Source organism: Rutilus rutilus, assembly GCF_951802725.1.
Source record: "Rutilus rutilus genome assembly, chromosome: 8".
Lineage (NCBI taxonomy): Eukaryota > Metazoa > Chordata > Actinopteri > Cypriniformes > Leuciscidae > Rutilus > Rutilus rutilus.
Window position 1 is genome coordinate 33,091,751 of NC_140222.1, and position 17,373 is coordinate 33,109,123.

The 17,373-nt window shown below is 35.0% G+C and overlaps 2 protein-coding genes across 4 annotated transcripts; one reads left to right on the plus strand and one right to left on the minus strand.

Moving 5' to 3' along the window:
- The first annotated feature begins 715 nt into the window (after window positions 1-715).
- On the plus strand, window positions 716-5,497 carry LOC311294909 (uncharacterized protein). 2 transcript variants are annotated; one of them, XM_084415993.1, is made up of 4 exons: window positions 716-931; window positions 2,697-2,810; window positions 2,940-3,036; window positions 4,636-5,497. In XM_084415993.1, exons 1-4 carry the CDS (start codon window positions 802-804, stop codon window positions 4,931-4,933), a joined length of 639 nt encoding a protein of 212 aa, XP_084272119.1. In that variant the 5' UTR covers window positions 716-801; the 3' UTR covers window positions 4,934-5,497. The 2 variants fall into 2 exon arrangements, with proteins under 2 accessions (XP_084272119.1, XP_084272120.1); XM_084415994.1 differs by lacking the exon at window positions 716-931 and adding an exon at window positions 986-1,276.
- On the minus strand, window positions 5,355-17,191 carry xpnpep1 (X-prolyl aminopeptidase (aminopeptidase P) 1, soluble). Of its 2 annotated transcripts, XM_084415991.1 has the most exons (20): window positions 17,039-17,191; window positions 15,387-15,508; window positions 13,240-13,303; window positions 11,802-11,906; window positions 11,441-11,533; window positions 9,966-10,109; window positions 9,750-9,845; window positions 9,384-9,465; window positions 9,075-9,285; window positions 8,623-8,712; window positions 8,493-8,543; window positions 8,315-8,373; window positions 7,968-8,045; window positions 7,798-7,869; window positions 7,609-7,669; window positions 7,446-7,515; window positions 7,153-7,326; window positions 6,873-6,949; window positions 6,190-6,288; window positions 5,355-5,645 (listed from the first exon to the last, which is right to left on the minus strand). In XM_084415991.1, the coding sequence occupies exons 2-20, from the start codon at window positions 15,501-15,503 to the stop codon at window positions 5,526-5,528; spliced, it is 1,863 nt and encodes a 620-aa protein (XP_084272117.1). In that variant the 5' UTR covers window positions 15,504-15,508; window positions 17,039-17,191; the 3' UTR covers window positions 5,355-5,525. The 2 variants fall into 2 exon arrangements, with proteins under 2 accessions (XP_084272117.1, XP_084272118.1); XM_084415992.1 differs by lacking the exons at window positions 5,355-5,645; window positions 6,190-6,288 and adding an exon at window positions 6,431-6,463 and having other exon boundaries at window positions 17,039-17,156.
- Between the last annotated feature and the right edge of the window lie 182 nt (window positions 17,192-17,373).

Sequence of the window (17,373 nt, forward strand, 5' to 3'; positions counted from 1 at the left end):
ATTTGTAGTGGCATTTGTGTGTCCTTCTGACTTAGCCTAATATGGAAATTATTAACAGGATACTGAACCATTTTATTTAGAACCTTTTTTAGACTATCAGCCACTTTGCTTTACTGTTAAACCCCAATAAATGGTTACAGAAAATGGAACCGTTCTACATTAGTTCTACAGAAAATCTAGCTTTTATTGTAATTAAAATATCATGCTGTATTATCTACGCCAAGCCAGTAGTTCGCCGAATTCATCACTCACCTGTTAATGTGCGGTCGCATTTACCGTTGTTCTGCAAATTTTCACGGCCGAAATCTATAGGCATTTGAATAGAAATCCATGCCAACTTTGCACAGATTTCGGGTTTAAGTTGGTCACAAAAATATTAAATCTTTATTTTGACAACATGGTTCAAACTGAATTTCTCTTACATTATCAATATTTTATTTAGTTTACACCTGTATTGGCCTATCACACTGTTTGGAATGCAATTAGTCCGATTTTTTTAAATGATCTGGGGAAAAATTTTCAACATTTCAAGGAGTTCGCTGAGAACATCCCACAATAATTGCTTGGTATTTGTGTGGCAGCCTTTGGCGTATGGTGAGAAAGATCTTTCTGTGTTGTTATAACTGGCATTTGTCATAAATCAGCATTGAAGCCTTTCGTTGTGTTATTATAACTGGCATTTGTCATAAATCAGCATTGAAGCCTCTCATTGACCCATGTCTGAGCCCAATATAACTGGGTTTTACCCACCAGGCTGTCCAGCAAACATTCTCAGCAAGGGCATGAGGTGTCAGTGATCCCATGAATTCACGGTTATATGCATCAAATCAATTGACATTGGCACAACTTGAAGAGGAACACGCGTTTATACAAATAATTAAACCCAGCATCCATTTACAACCCTTGTTCGGGCTGGAGACCATACAAGATGGTAATTTATTCCACATGTTGCTGGTATCAAGCTTGAAATACAGTGTTTTATGATGATTGAGCCTTTCAACATGTGTCTTGAAACTTAACATATTTGATGGTTAGCCATACAAATATTAGACAAAAGCCTAATTTCCACCAGAACAACTGGCTTTACAAAGATAAATATGATTGAAAAAGGAGCCAATAGATCTGCAGCTCAGAGGTCAATGATTCATGACTCATTGCAAATCTTCTCAGAGTTGTTCGTGTAGCCTAGAAATGTGAATCACTTTATTGCTGACATTTACGTGCATGTTAGCATCATTGCTCTTTATGCGAGTAGCCTACTTTGGATATCTACACGGTAAGAGCGATGTTTATTTACTAGCTAATACAATGCAGATATATTTAAAGGAGTCAGTTGGCTTATTGTGTAAAATCCTGTAGACTTGTGTGAGCGATAAGTTCAACATCACCTGTAACGTTACATCTCGTCAGCTCTCCAACATGAACCCTGACGCGGTAAAATCATCATTGATTTATTTTAAACAGAAGGCAATGTTCTCATTTTCTAAACGTTTAGGCTACGGTTACTTGCCAGTTTGTATATCCACCTTAGAAAATTTAGCAATTAGAATGTATTGTATGTGAACACAGAGCTGTATGTCCAAGCAAAACTTCGGTTTGTTTCGGTTTTTATTATTATTATTATTATTTTGTAAGGCTCAGATATTATTCATATATACGTGTCTCTACATTTTATGTGTCTATACCTTGTACTATATTACCTTGACGTTAATGATATTTAATTAAAAATAGGTTGCACGTCAGAAGCGTCATGATTTGAGCGCCAACACTGACATCTAGTGGTTGATGTGAGCACTGCACGAGCATGAAGTCCTAGCATACATATAATGTAAATGCTGTGTAGGCCTACATACGCCTATGTATCGTATATCGTGGACACTGGACAAATATGCTGTTTGAAATAAAATCTGATATATTTCGCTGTCGTGATCTTCCACGATCTGTCCAAAACCAATATTACCAGAGAGCATAAAGCTTCAGCCTATTTATTATCATTGGCAAGAAACATTAGTTATGTGTGAAGACACTGAACATTTATTTAATTTGCACTATGATTTAATGAGCTGTGTCTTGTGGCTAAATTCTGTGTATATTTGTCTGAGGAATGTCCTTTAGGAAATGCCGAACCGATATTTGTTTATCTTGTAAATAGAATGTCCAGTGGGATTTTCTAATAATAAACCATAACTATTCCAGAAAAGAAATTTGGCAAATCAAGGCAAATCAAGAACATGCCAGTGCATTGTAAACAATGTGGGAAACGTGTGAGCATCATGGGATTATTTCCCAGCATTCTCATGTCTAGTGCCAGAGTTAATTGCGTATTTTTGTTTGTAAAGTCCCAGATGAAATGAAGCATGAACGCTAATGAATGCAGGCTTTGTGTTTATTATCTGTTCATACTGCAACAGGCCCTGCTAAAGGAGATGCATACGTTATGAAAATTTCCCCTTTTATATTGCGCAACCACAAGTTTCCAAATGAAAAACTCTGAAAGTTTTTTGTGCACAATCCAAAGAATTCAAAGTTTTGCTCTTGGTTTCTGGGATGCGGCCTGGATCTTTAAGGACGCCAAACTGGTTGAATGAATTTAGGGGGCCACTGTGGGTTGATGAGATTGTGCCGTTTCCATGGAACCAAATCCACTTGAGTCACATGGCTTCATGCTAATGAATATTCTGACCACTTCTTTCCAGACCAAACAGTTTGTTGGTCACTTTTGGCTTATGCTATCAGCAACATGAGCCTAACAGGGATCGCTCTGTCTCTTAACGGGACGGCCTCATTGGAACCAGACGCCACTCTCTATGGTGAGTAAACCGTGCTTTAACTCATATGTAGATTTATCAAAAATGTGCTTTAGCTTTCTTTCTCAAATTATGTGCTTAATGTTCCTTAAAAGTGTAAATGAAAACAATCGTCTCTCTTTCCTCACACAGAAGTCAAAGTGTTCAACATCGTGCTTTCGTCAGTAGCTCTGTGTATCCTGATAGTGACAGGAATCATCACCTGTATCTCATATCAAAGACACAGAAGGTGAGTAAACAGACATGTGCAATAGGCCTAAAACATATTTGGACACTTAAGCCACACTTAAGAAAGAATGTTTGTCCTTGCATTAAATCAAATCTCAGAATTTGGCAGAACAATTGAAATTTTTACTTTATCAGAATGGTGCGAAACTTAGTAAAGGTTTTCACACTTGCTGTGTAAACACACACACAAAATCATGGACATGATTTAAAAAGGTTAAATGGTCCTGAATAAAATAATCACACGTTTGTTCGGGTCAGAAATGGTCGCATTGGAAATGAATGAGAGACTAATTTCATCTAGTGGAAACGTTTGGTACTGCAACAAACCAAAATTGTTCTTAAAGCTTTGATTTTCTCACAGTTTTAGAGTAAAACATTTTGGAAAATATATCTTTCATAAAAATATTGAAAATAGTATTTTTGTGCACTTTTTTTATTTTATTTTTTATTCTGCAGTAATCTGCCATGTGTCGTCTTAAAAAAAACGAACAGAAAAAAAAACGTACGATTTATGACCGGTCTATATAATAAATGTATACATACTATATACTTATAACTACTGCATAAATATAATTTAGTACCATAAAATCCCCTAAAAATACAAAATATCAAATAAAAAACATTATCAAACTAAAATATAGTACATTACTGTAATTTCACTGAAATTAAAAATATATTTATTTCGAAGGGTTAAAACTAAAAGTTTGGCAAACAAATGCAAAGTTTCTCAGGGGAACGAATACTATTTCCATCACACAAGTTTCACAAAGCATCGGAATATTTGCACTTTGTCATATTTCCATAAGGGGTTTGCAAGCCAACACAAAGTTATATAATAAATATAATTTACTTAAATGCTTTTGAGTTTGTTTGCAGAAGTATTGCAGATACTTTTTCCCCAGAGAAACATTTTTTATTATTTCCAAGTTTTGAGAACAATATGATTGATTGAAATATGATTTATTTCAATGCTTTTAAGTTTGCTCGCAAAGCTTTTGCCTTCTCTCGCAAAAGTATTGCGTTTCCCAGAGAAATTTTGCATTGGCTCGTAAAAACACTGAAATATAGTTTTTCCTTGTACCTTATATATATATATATATATATCATAAACGAGTTGCGAGCGAATTCAAAGTTTCTCAGGGGACGAGAAATCATTGAAATAGCATTTCAAAAATGTTTGCATTCTCTTTCAAAAGTATTGCGTTCCCCTGAGAAAACTTTGCAATTGCTTCCAAATGCATTGAAATATAGTTTATCCTCCAATATTATTTCCATCACAAAAGTTTTCAAAATCTTTGAAATATAATTCATTTCAATGCCTTTGAGCTTGCAAAAATGTTGCGTTCACTTGCAAAAAGAACTGAAATATAGGTTTGCCTCCTGGACGCAAAAATGCGAGCAAATCCAAAGTTTCTTAGCTGGGATTTTCAACGTTTCCAAAGCAAGAGAGCGCAAAAGCATTAAAATTTAGTTTTTCCTACCATCTCATTCCCCCCCCCATCATCATTTCCTTTTAAGGGTTCCATATTGATGGCATATTTGGTCAAGACCTTCTTATTGGATCTTAAATTGTGTCATGGTACATATTTTTGTGTCACAGGAAGCATAAGAGGGCACGCATCTATGAGAGTGCCGTGGCCTGCGAGGTTCCCGAAGAGCCAGTGGGTGTTACTTGTGTGAAGAAAACCCATAGTTTCCGTAACCCGCTCGCCCTTTTCAGACGACAGGAGGGGCCGAAGGACAACTCGCGGATCCACTACATCTACACCAACCCTCTGCCGGTGGGACACGAGGAAGACAGGATCCCCCCTCACACTCCACTCACGCTGCAGGACTACGCCCGCGACCCCAAGAGCGGCATCACCCTGGTCCCGCCCATTTTTTACATGCAGCTTTAGATAGTCCTGGACAGTTAGTTTTTAAGGAAAACTTCGATCACCGTCATGTCGTCCAAAACCCGAATCATGTTCTTTCTTGCGTGGAACACAAAAAGAGACGTTTAGCAGAATGTTCACGCTGCTCTTTTTCTTACAATGAAAGTGAATGGTGACCAAAAATCACCATGAATGAGGTTCATGACTTATGCGCTATATTCTAGCTTAATTACATCTGTTCCTCACACAAAGTTAGAGTATGGATTTAGATCTGGGTAACATATGCTTTTAGACGGAAAAAAAGAAGCTTGGATGTTTATCAAAATGTATCATTTTGCATTTCACAGCTGAGAAAGTCACACAGGTTTGGAAGAACATGAACTTGAGTAAATTATTTTTTTGGATGAATTTTTCCTTGGGATGAGCAAAAGTAAAAGGCAGTGTGTCTTTTTCCACACAGTTTTTAATTAGCGCATAAAACAGCTGAAAGTGTACGTTACAAAAAATGCAGAAAGTGAAATATATCCACCAGAAAAAGCAGATAGAGGCGAAGACTGAAAGAGAACGACCGATCGTTACAACGATGACAAAAAAAGAAAAACTGTAAACAACATTTTTAGACAATCGGCTGAGTTTCCCGGATCAGCCAATCCAGAGCCTCCTTCCTGCCTTGCCGCTCCATCTCTGCTCCAATCGTCTCCAGGCATTTCCTGTGGTAGTCGTTCACCCAATCACGCTGCAGGATGACAAGTATGTATTATTACAGCAATCCATGCTTTAACGAAAGCATTTTCATAGAGGTTTACAGGATTCATGCATTCAAATGTTGTGAATTTTCACAAGATAGCTGTCTCAAGCATAAAGCCCTAACGTATACTTGGATTTTTGCAAGTTTTTATGCTAATGTATGCGAAATAGCGCAGACACTGGACAATAAATAAACTTTCTAGTGCGCTCTAATGTGTCGGGCACGTTATCAAATGGCGTACGCATCAAAACTGAAGTAAGCTTTGGGCTTTAGGCATCTCTAATCATTTTCTTTTCAGTTGTTGTTATTAGATTTTATTTTTTAAATAAAACACTTACAAAAAATGTTTGCAAGACTTTTTCATAGTTATTGTACAAACTGCCTTGTTGCTAAAACACAGCAAACTGTTAGCATGCTAATTAAAGCACCACCACTAATAATGTCAAAAATGTATTAGATTTATGTAAAAAAACTCTAGATAAAGTAGTCAGCCATTGCAACCCAATGGTAGTATCTATCGGTCTGCTCTTACCTCTTTCTGTGTGAGCAGGTCTGTGTTGATCATCTTCAGCTGGATGGGGACTAGGGTGAGGGGTTCAAACGTCAGACTACCTCTGTTCCTGTAGTTATACTGAAAAAAATGATGTTGAAAGCTGAAATATCGAACCTCAGACCTCTCAAACGTGCATTAAATAAGTTTTGGTTTAGTTTGTTGTCTTGGACTCAATACTGACACCTATTGGTGTGGAGGAAACATCACGTTAACACAAATATTTGGACAGAATACCTCAGTTCCTGTAGTTATACTGACATCATAAATGTCGTTTTTCAGACCTCTCAAAAGTGAATTAAATCATTTTTAGTTTAATTTGTGCTGTTACATCTTAGACTCAATACTGACACCTACTTGTGTGGAGAGGGCATCACATAAACACAAATGTTTGAACAGAATACCTCTGTTCTTGAAGTTATACTGAAAAAAAGGATGTTGAAAGCTGAAATATCATACTTCAGACCTTTCAAAGGTGCATTCAGTTATTTCTGGGTTAGTTTGTGCTGTTATGTCTTACACTCAATACTGACACCTACTGGTATACGTAAATGTGTCAAAATATTTGACCTTGTGCACCTTTGAAATTAGCTGTATCAGAAAATTGATGTATTTTCTCAGCATAAATATAAACTGATTATGGAGTGGTTTGATGCAGTATTTACTTTGGTTTTTGCGGAAACGACCATGACAACGTTTTCCAGCCGAATGCCAAAAGATCCATCTTCATAGTACCCGGGCTCTGGAATAAAAAATGCACAAGACTCAAATATATTGAACCAACTTCACAGTAAACTTTAACTACATTTGAGGCAGAGTTGCAATAATGCCACCTTACAATAGTACAGAAACAGAAACAGGTTAAAAAAGGAGCATTAAAACACTTTCAGATCCTTAAAAACTGCAATGAATAAATCCAGAATGAAAGTAAGTGTGTTTCTGTACCATCGCTGACGATCATTCCGGCCTCCAGGGGTTCGTCTGCAAAGGTTTTATAGCTGATGCCACACGGACCCTCGTGCACGTTAAGGAAACATCCGACGCCGTGGCCGGTACCATGAAGATAGTCCAACCCAGAGTCCCAGAGGGCAGCACGAGCAAACGAGTCCAACAGGTGGCCTGTAGAAAAGAGCACAGTCCACTGAGACCAAACGCTTCTCTTTACCTCACTCTACACAGAGCACTTCAAACTGCTCCAAAACAAACCGAACTTCAAGTTTCTGATTTTAAGGACGTACCTTTGGTACCATTGGGAAAAACCGCAGCACTGACGGCGATGTGTCCCTTTAGGACGTATGTAAAGCATTCCTGTAGAGATCAAATATTTTGTACTGATAGTTTTCAGACTATTAAGTACGGAGAGAGTTTGATCTTGAAGGAAATTTAAAAAACATGTTTTACCTTCTCATAATCAGATGGGGTCCCAAAATGCACTGTACGAGTCACATCTGTAGTTCCATCTCTGGATTTCAAAGACAAAAATGTTCATTATATATTTATATAATCTAACACATTTCTTTAATTCTTTCATATCTAAATAAATAAAAAATAAACGAAGCACTTATTGTCCTGCAGTGTTTGTGAACTTACCTGTACTGAGCGCCGGAGTCAATAAGATAAACTTCATTAAGAGAAAGAGTTCTGTTGGTTTCTGGGAGAGGCCTGATTAAATGACAGATCAGAAATGGACAGTTTTTTAAAAAACAATTTAGAACAACTTTAAATGCATGGTTAAATACTGTATTATCACAGCAGCCCACCTGTAATGTATTATGGCCCCATTTGGACCGACACTAGAGATGGTAGGAAAACTCAGCCCAACGAAGTCTTTCTGTTGACTAGACAGACAAAAAAGAAAAGATTTTCAATTGAAAGCAGATTTTCTTGCTGCTTCAGTGTCTGCAGTTCCACAGATCACCAGATGGTGGCGCCATAATCTCATACAAGAGAAAAACAGCAAGTAATGCAGCTTTTTAAACGCACTGGCAACGATGGCATCAGTATTATGATACTGCTTTGATTTATACAATTATATAAAAATATAATTAAGTCAATGTGTGTGGAAATTTTTTCTTTTTGCAGGTCAAATGCAGCATGTTCGACTCACCTGCGTAATTCTTCTGCTTTATCTGCTGCTGATATCTCTGTGACCGTACCTTTGGGAATCTATATAAATGACAAATAATTATATTTTCGTTATGTATTCATCATTCAATCAATAAGGTAGAAAAACACAGAAAAGTCTTCCTGAATAAATTTCAGGATTACATAAATTATAACGATACCTCTTTCTCCAGCCAGGCAAAAAGTTCGCACAGCGCCACGGCGTCTTTGATCTGTGATAATAAAAATATTGTGATTAATTAGGCAAAAAAGTTGAAGATTTCTGGAATATCTCTAGCCACGTAGACTTACATGTGCCATTTTCATGCCCTGGATCTCTGTGGGGTTCTTGACGGCTTTTGCCAGACATAAGGGTGTGTATGGGATTGCAGCTCTGTGGGCCTGGACAATTACAAATGTAATCAATTTTAATTTTAGTTAATAATATTTAATCATATTTAAACACTTTAGATGGAAAATTCAAATATCTAGACTTTCCAAGTTTTGAGCACAGCAACCTAGTCAAATTGCGACGATAAAAAAAGGCATAAAACGGCATTAAAAATATGACAGATTTTGTATAATGACAGCGGTTTACTTCCTATCCAAAAGGATAATACATTTGCTGTGAATATAGGGAATATTTCCTCCCAATAGGCCCCTTTTTGTATGTGGCGTCCCTCAGGGGACAATTTTGGGACCGCTTTAATTTTCCCTGTATATGCTTCCTTTGAGTTGGATTTTTCGGAAGTATCTTGACTCACCTTAGGTATGACTTGTGTAAGAGCGCAGCTGGCTTTGTCGCAAATCCACATCTTATCTTTGGGCGCCAGCGCCGCACAAACCGCACTCAGCTCTGAGAACACGGACTCGTACGGAAAGCACTGTACGGTCAGATCCGGTTTGCTCGGGCTGTCCAGTTCCAAATGCTGCCGGATCGCAGGGTCCAACAAACGCTTGCTGTCCACAAACAATCTAACATAACACATGGACCAGATGACAGCAATGAGCACGGGTCATGTTTTTGAAACCTGGGAAATTGTCAGTATAAAGTGAAGGAATGTAAGTTTTACTTTATGCTGCTAATGCCGATGATGGCGTAGGCGAAGAACACAGGGTTGTATTCGATATCTGACCCGCGCAGGTTAAAAAGCCCTGGAGAGAGAAAGTGAGATTTCACGTTTTGAATGTCACATGATCCTTCAGTAATCATTTCAATGATCTCACAAGTAATTTTACTATGTTTGTGAAGACATTTCCAGGACTTTAACCTTACCAAATGTCGCAATCAAGTCTATAATTATCAACATCAACACAAGCTAATCTGACTCAAGAGCTCTCTGACTGGGGTTAATAGGAAAGTGGAGAGGAGAACGAGGGCTGGGTCGTGATCTGACCACTAAAATCACACACAAACCGTGCTGTACGCTGATACGTACACGCAATCTCATCTAGAGCCGTGACCACAAACCAGGAAATCTTCCTTTCTGCCATTTTTCCTCTCAGAGCTGTAATTTTATCTTGCCAGGTTAGGCCTACAAGGGAAACAGCAACAAAAAAATGTCTCAATGTTCAGCAGCACAAACTTTATGACTGACCTTTAAGATCAAATGTATATAGTGTGTAATTATTATCCTCCATTGAGAAGTGCTGACCGGTGTATTTGAGCCCCAGGGCGATGAGTTTTGTGCTGGGCCGAGACGGCCGATCCTCCCAGATGGCGTCAATGAGATTGGCCTGCACCGCGACTAAAGAGTGACCCGCACTGCTCAGAGCCTTAGACATGTTCTTCCACTGGTCTGAACAAACACAATCACAGACAGCTGATGCACCACATGACGTCTTACAATTCAAATAAGTACGATTTCTCTGACTGCAACCACAGTAAAAGTAAAGTAAAACTAAGTTTGTTTCTTTGTTTGTTTATAGTTTAACAGCATTCATGGTGAAAAAGAGATTCAAAAATATATTTTTTTTATCTTAGATAAAAATTCTAAAACTAGATCTGGCCTTACTTCATTTAAAATCTTTTCATAAGAGTCAACTGAAAAATAGAGTTCACAGAGTTCAATCTATCACAGTTTCACAATAGAAAATATTCTAACAGTTTAATCTATCACAGTCCATCAAAATATGCTTCACTGATAATGAATAAGTAAAACTAAGTAAAATACAATGAAATATACAATTGAATACTAAAACTTTTTTTTTTATTCACCCAGTTAAAAGCAGACTACTATGCAGAAGCAACAAGCCCATTAAAAAATATATATATATATAATTAAAAACTAGTTATACAAAATTATTAAAAAATTACTAAGTTGAATATTAAAGGTATAGCGGAGGATTTTTTACTTCCGGGTGGATCACCTATACTATTGGTCCTCCTAATTGTCAATCATTCTGGTGAATCAATCAAACTTATTCAAAAAGTGGAGAGGGCGGGTCTTATCTAAAATTCGTAAAGATCCTCCGCTATACCTTTAATACAATGAATTTTAACAGTAAAATCTAATTTAGATAAAAAGATCATAAATGTTGCATGACACCCCTATAAATATGGATAAAAATATCTGTATGGATAACCATATTCATTATTTACAATAGCTCAGACTAATATGCAGAAGCGTTATGCCTATTTAAACAATTAATAATCATTTTCAATATTTATTTAATTATTAAAATCCTTTTTAAATTCAAAATATTAATACAATTATTTAACTAAAATATTCCAGAATATGTTGAAGTGTCATGCCCTTACAAACAATTAATAATTTTAATAAAATGGTAATCAAATTCATTAGTTAAATTATATGTAATACACTAATATCTGTATGGATAACTATATCTATTATTTTAATAGTCTAACTAATATGCAGAAGTGTCAAGCCATTTAAACAATTAATTATTTAAATAATATATAAATACAGTTATGTACAGTTAAAATACAATTATTAATATGAATTAACTTAAAATATATATTTTAATTCACCAAAATATATTTGTACCCATATGTAAATAATATGTTCCCATAAAAGAAAAAGTTGCATGATGCCCCTACTAATATGGATGAAAATATTTGTGTGCATAACTATATTTATATTCAAAGGTGTTATTGTTGAATCCTCACCGGCAGCAATGATCCAAGGATCAACTCCCACTTTGGAGTTTTCTGGGAGAACGCTGATGAGCCAGTCCTCCTGGGACAGTGTTTCCTTCAGTCCTGGCCATACAAAATGACAATCATATTCAAATTGCTCTTTTGAACAATGCTGTATATAGACTAATCGACATACACCTCAAGATTGATCTATGTGAAGTCAGTGGAATGTGGCTCAGTATTAAATTCAAGAAAATATTCTAATGAATGTTTTGTAATGGCGCATGAAAAGCAGCAGCTTGGCCAACTTGCTTCCAATAGCAACGATCTGATAACAAATGTAATGACCTAGCAACTGCATGTCATAAAATTATGCAAACATGCCCTGTACCCATTTTCATCAGAGTCCAGTTATTGTCCATCTGTTGGCTGGCCTGCAGGAAGTACCGCCCATCAGTCCATAAAGCTGCATGCTGTTCTGTGACTATAGCAGTCCCTGAAACAAGCACACACAACATTAATCAAGTCGCTTTACTACAGCCTGCAAACATGTTTATTAGAAATATAAGCAAAAAACAGAAGCACTTGTTATTATTATAAAAAAATACAATTAAAAACAATATTTTCTGTTTTTGTTCTGTTATTTTGAGATTGTTTAAAAAAAATAATCTAATTAGTATTAAATTAAAATAATTCATTTAAAATAATAATAATTATAATTGTTATTAAAATATTATTAACTAATAATAATAATAATAATAATTAGATTTACAATTAGTAATAAACAATACAAAATATTAAATACAATTATTTTTATTATTGTTGTTGTTATTAAAATTATAAAAAATTTGTTATAATTACATTATTGTTTAAATTACATTTGAGATGACTGTTATTCTTATTAAATTATTACTTTTAACTTATTGTTCTTAATTTATTATCATAATTTATAATAATAATAATAATAATAATTATACATATTATACATATTAATTAATAATAATAATCATATTCCTTTGATTTAAATGTAAGAATATAATACATAATACAGTTATTACTAAATTAAAATAGCATGATTATAAAATATTAATTACTAATAAGTAGATTTACACTTAATAATAATAAACAACAATACAATTATATTGTTAATATTAATAATATATTATTAATGAATTAAAAAATAGATTAAAGTTATTTTTACTAAATTATTACTTTTAATTTATTGTTGTTCATTTATAATAATAATAATTTATAATAATAATAATAATAATAATAATAGTTATTATTATTGTGAATTTTTTTAATTAAATGTTAGATTATTCTTATTCAATTATTACTTTTAAATTATTTACGATTATAATTATTATTAGTAGTAGTATATGAGGGATGTTGGGTTATGCCTCATGCCACTGCTGAATGAGTCTGTGCCTCAAAATAAAATCTGGTCAAATCACTGAGCTAAAAATCATGCATGACAAGCGGTCTCTCATAGTCATTTTTTACACGTTTTACTTCCCCATTCTTTGGGTGAATGAGATTGAGGTGGGGTGAACGGCACTTCTTCTAGTTGCAATGTCGATAATTGTGTGTGTGTGTGTGTTTATCTGGGATTATATTGTCTGATTGTGATTAATCTCTATTTATGCAAGTAATCTATATCTTGTAATAAACATAATTGTTCCAATATGTGTGTTCAACTGTGATGTTTGTATAGTTGATAAATCTCCACTGTGACCCAGTTAAAGAGGGTATTTTCATATTGCAATTTTGTAACAGTGAATCCTGTAGATCCCCAAATTCAATAAACTTAGAGCAACATCTGCACGCACCTGCAGAGCCGTTGAATCCGCAGATGAATTCCCGACGGCAGTCACAGGGGGCGATGTATTCACTCTGCAGGATGGACAGATGCAGCGGGGAAAAGAGAGAGAGACGAAGGGAAAAAGTGAGATCAGCTCTGTCAGCAATCAGTCCTAATTACTGCTAATTTAACCATCCAGCAGAATGAAAGAAAACACGCAGCAGGAGGACACACACACACAATCAGAGGAGATTTCATAATCACAGAGCTAGGAAGGAGGGGGTGAGGGAAGCCCATCACTCACACAATAGAAATTAAACGACTCAACACTACACACTATACACACACACACACATTGAATGTTTTTAAGGCAGCATTTTTATATATCACAGGCAGTACATTTAGAATTCACTGGTTGTACATTTAAATCACCGGTTAAATGTTTATAAGGTGGAAAGTTCAAAAAAAGTCACATGCTGTGTGTTTATAAATCACAGGTTGAATGATTATAAGCTGGAATGTTTATAAATCACATGCAGTATGTTTATAAATTACAGACTATTATGTTTATAAATCAAAGACTGTAGGTGCGTCCCAAATTGCATACTTGTACTAAACTTATAAAGTTCATACACTACAAGGTTGAGTACATAGTGTATAGTGCGTCATTTGGGACACAACTTCTATGTTTATAAATCACAGAAATGAAACTACACTCCACACCACACCACACCACACACACTTACACACATTCGTAATGCACATAAATCGCATGCAGTATGTTTATAAATCACAGGTTTAATGTTTATAAGCTGGATTGTTTATAAGTTGGAATGTTTATAAATCACAGGTTGAAAGTTTATAAATCACATGCAGTATGTTTAAAAATCATAGGCTGTATGTTTATAAATCACAGGTTAAATGTTTATAAGACAGAATTATTATAAATCACATGCAGTATGTTTATAAATCACATGCAGTATTTATATATCACAGGCTGTATATTTAGAATACACTGGTTGTATATTTAAATAACAGTTTGAATGTTTACACGGTGGAATCAAATGTTTTGTTTTTTTAAGAAAATCACAGTCTGTACATTTGGAAATCACAGGTTGTATATTTAAATCTCAGGCTGTATGTTTATAAATCACAGGTTCAATATTTATTAGGCTGAATTTTTATAAATCCCAGGCAATGTGTCATAAATCACAGACTGTATGTTTATAAATCAAAATTTCAATGTTTATAAGGCCGAATTTTAATAAATCACAGGCTGCATGTTTATAAGGTGGAGTGTTTATAAATCAAAAACTGTATGTTTAATACATCACAGTCTGTATATTTGTAAATCACAGGTTGTATATTTATAAATCACAGTCTGTATGTTTATAAATCACAGACTGTATGTTTATAAATCACAGACTGTATGTTTATAAATCACAATTTCAATGTTTATAAGGCCGAATTTTAATAAATCACAGGCCGCATGTTTATAAGGTCGAGTGTTTATAAATCACATACTGTATGTTTATAAATCACAGTCTATATATTTGTAAATCACAGGTTGTATGTTTATAAATCACAGTCTGTATGTTTATAAATCACAGTCTGTATGTTTATAAATCACAGACTGTATGTTTATAAATCACAATTTCAATGTTTATAAGGCCGAATTTTAATAAATCACAGGCCGCATGTTTATAAGGTCGAGTGTTTATAAATCACATACTGTATGTTTATAAATCACAGTCTATATATTTGTAAATCACAGGTTGTATGTTTATAAATCACAGTCTGTATATTTGTAAATCACAGGTTGTATGTTTATAAATCACAGAATGTATGTTAATAAACTACAGACTGTATGTTTATAAATCACAGTCTGTATATTTGTAAATCACAGGTTGTATGTTAATAAAACACAGTCTGTATGTTTATAAATCACAGTCTATATATTTGTAAATCACAGGTTGTATGTTTATAAATCACAGAATGTATGTTAATAAACTACAGACTGTATATGTTTATAAATCACAGGTTGTACGTTTATAAATCACAGGTTGTATGTTAATAAAACACAGACTGTATGTTTATAAATCACAGGTTGTATGTTTATAAATCACAGGTTTCACATTAGTGGAGCACAGCTCATGTGTTTTAGAGCAGGTTCACCTGATGTGCATCTCCTGAAGGGATGATGTAAGCTTGGATGGGCTCTGCGATGCACTTGCCGTTCCTCATGGCCTGCCGGAGCTGCCGGAGCAACTCCACCGTGATCTTTGGGGACATAGCGTCTGTTCAGAGAGAAAGTGCCAAAATTTACACAATGATGAGTACAGAGTGAAAAAAACAAGCAGTAATTTGCCAATGTAATATTCTAGTCAAAATCTAATTCTAATACACATGACCTTTTCACTTTCAGGCCTATGCTAATCAACTACAATCTTAGTCGAATGATCCCTGTGTGAAAGAAATAAAAATGTATATGTGAACCAAACAATTAATTTAGTAAATCTGTTCACAGGAGTGTGAATTTTTCAACTTTGATATAAGATTGTAATAAATTAAAACCACTGCTAGACTACTTTATAGTACTTCAGTGACATCAGATCAATTTCCAAGTCTATTGATGTGAAATCAACAAGTTATTATAGTGTCGACAGAAGTTAAATGGTTTCTGGCTGTGCAAGATTGCATATAAGTGTAAAAAAGGCTTCTGTGAATTACCTGTAGCCATTTTCCTTCTGTGGTCTGAAAACCTGAGGTCTTACTGTTAACGTGGCGCTCAAAGTTGGAAAGATATGAGATTGTTAACCTTTACCTTGCAGACTGTCTCTCAAGTGGCACAATGTGTCCATCCCATAGTTAAAGATTTACTGTCTACGTCGTCTTATTTTGTCATTATGCAACCATTTACCAAATGCGAAACTGAAGCGCTTTATTGGTTCCTTTCGCAAAAGACTAACACTAAAAACATAATTTTTCAAAGATAAAAGATTCTGTCATTGTTGTCAATGAATGAAAGATTCAGATTTTCTATGAGAGACTATACATTGTAATTCATATGATTTTACAGTATTAATAAACCAGTATAGCTTACTATGCCTTTTTTTAGTAAGGTATGGTTACTTTAATGCTTTTTTGTAGGGCTCTCAGGAAACTCAGGACAGGAAAAGTCACTGATATTTTAAATAGGTCTATATTACAGTTTATTTTTGTGGATATATATTTTAGCCGTGCTCTATTCATTCACAAATAACATGCGCTGTTGTCAAAAAGCTACATCATCGAGAGGTAACTGTTCCATCATCCAATCACTGCAACGGAATTATCATATCGACAGCTGATTGGGTGGACGGGCTCCACAGTTCCACAATATAAACAATGTACATTTAAACAGTCAATTAGCAAGCATTCATTTAGACGAAAGGTCTGCAGTGTACGATGAATTAAAAACGCATCAGTAAACTTACATTAAACCAAAACAAATACTATAGTTAGAATTTATCTGTATTATATTTTATCCGTGGTAGGTGTGGCAGTACCCCGTAATTGTACCAAATACAATTTGTTCGATTAGAGAAATGGTATTAGTCTGCAAACATACTTGGTTTTATTTATTTCGCACGCACATTGATACATTTTTATCAAAATAAGAGATTGTGTGGTGCGCGCAGACGCTTCCTCGATTATCAAAACAAGCGCATGTTATGCAAGCCACAACAATAACACTCGTCTTGGTCTCACGCTGCACAATCCACCGCCGCTTTCTGAGCATGCAGCACATATAGTGAATGACTGACATTAAACAATTCACCGTTTACCTTGGAGAAGCGAGTCCTGAAATGTAAACTATTGGTAAAACTCTGCTGTTCCTTGTGTTAGTGTGCGAAGGAAGCTGCCATTACAGTGATGACGTGTGAGGGCACGTGACATGCTGCCTCTTCCAGTCACATGGCGGCGCACATGGGAATCTCCCACTTCTAGTCTATTTTGATTTGTGATTCACAGAAGTCTAGTGGTCATGTATTGCTATGAAGACCAAATGAAAACTCTATTTAAAAAAAAAAAAAACTATATTATATATTGAGTTGATAGAAACAGCTTCTGACTACAGCATTGATTTGTTAGTCAAAAGTCATAACTGAATAAAAATAAC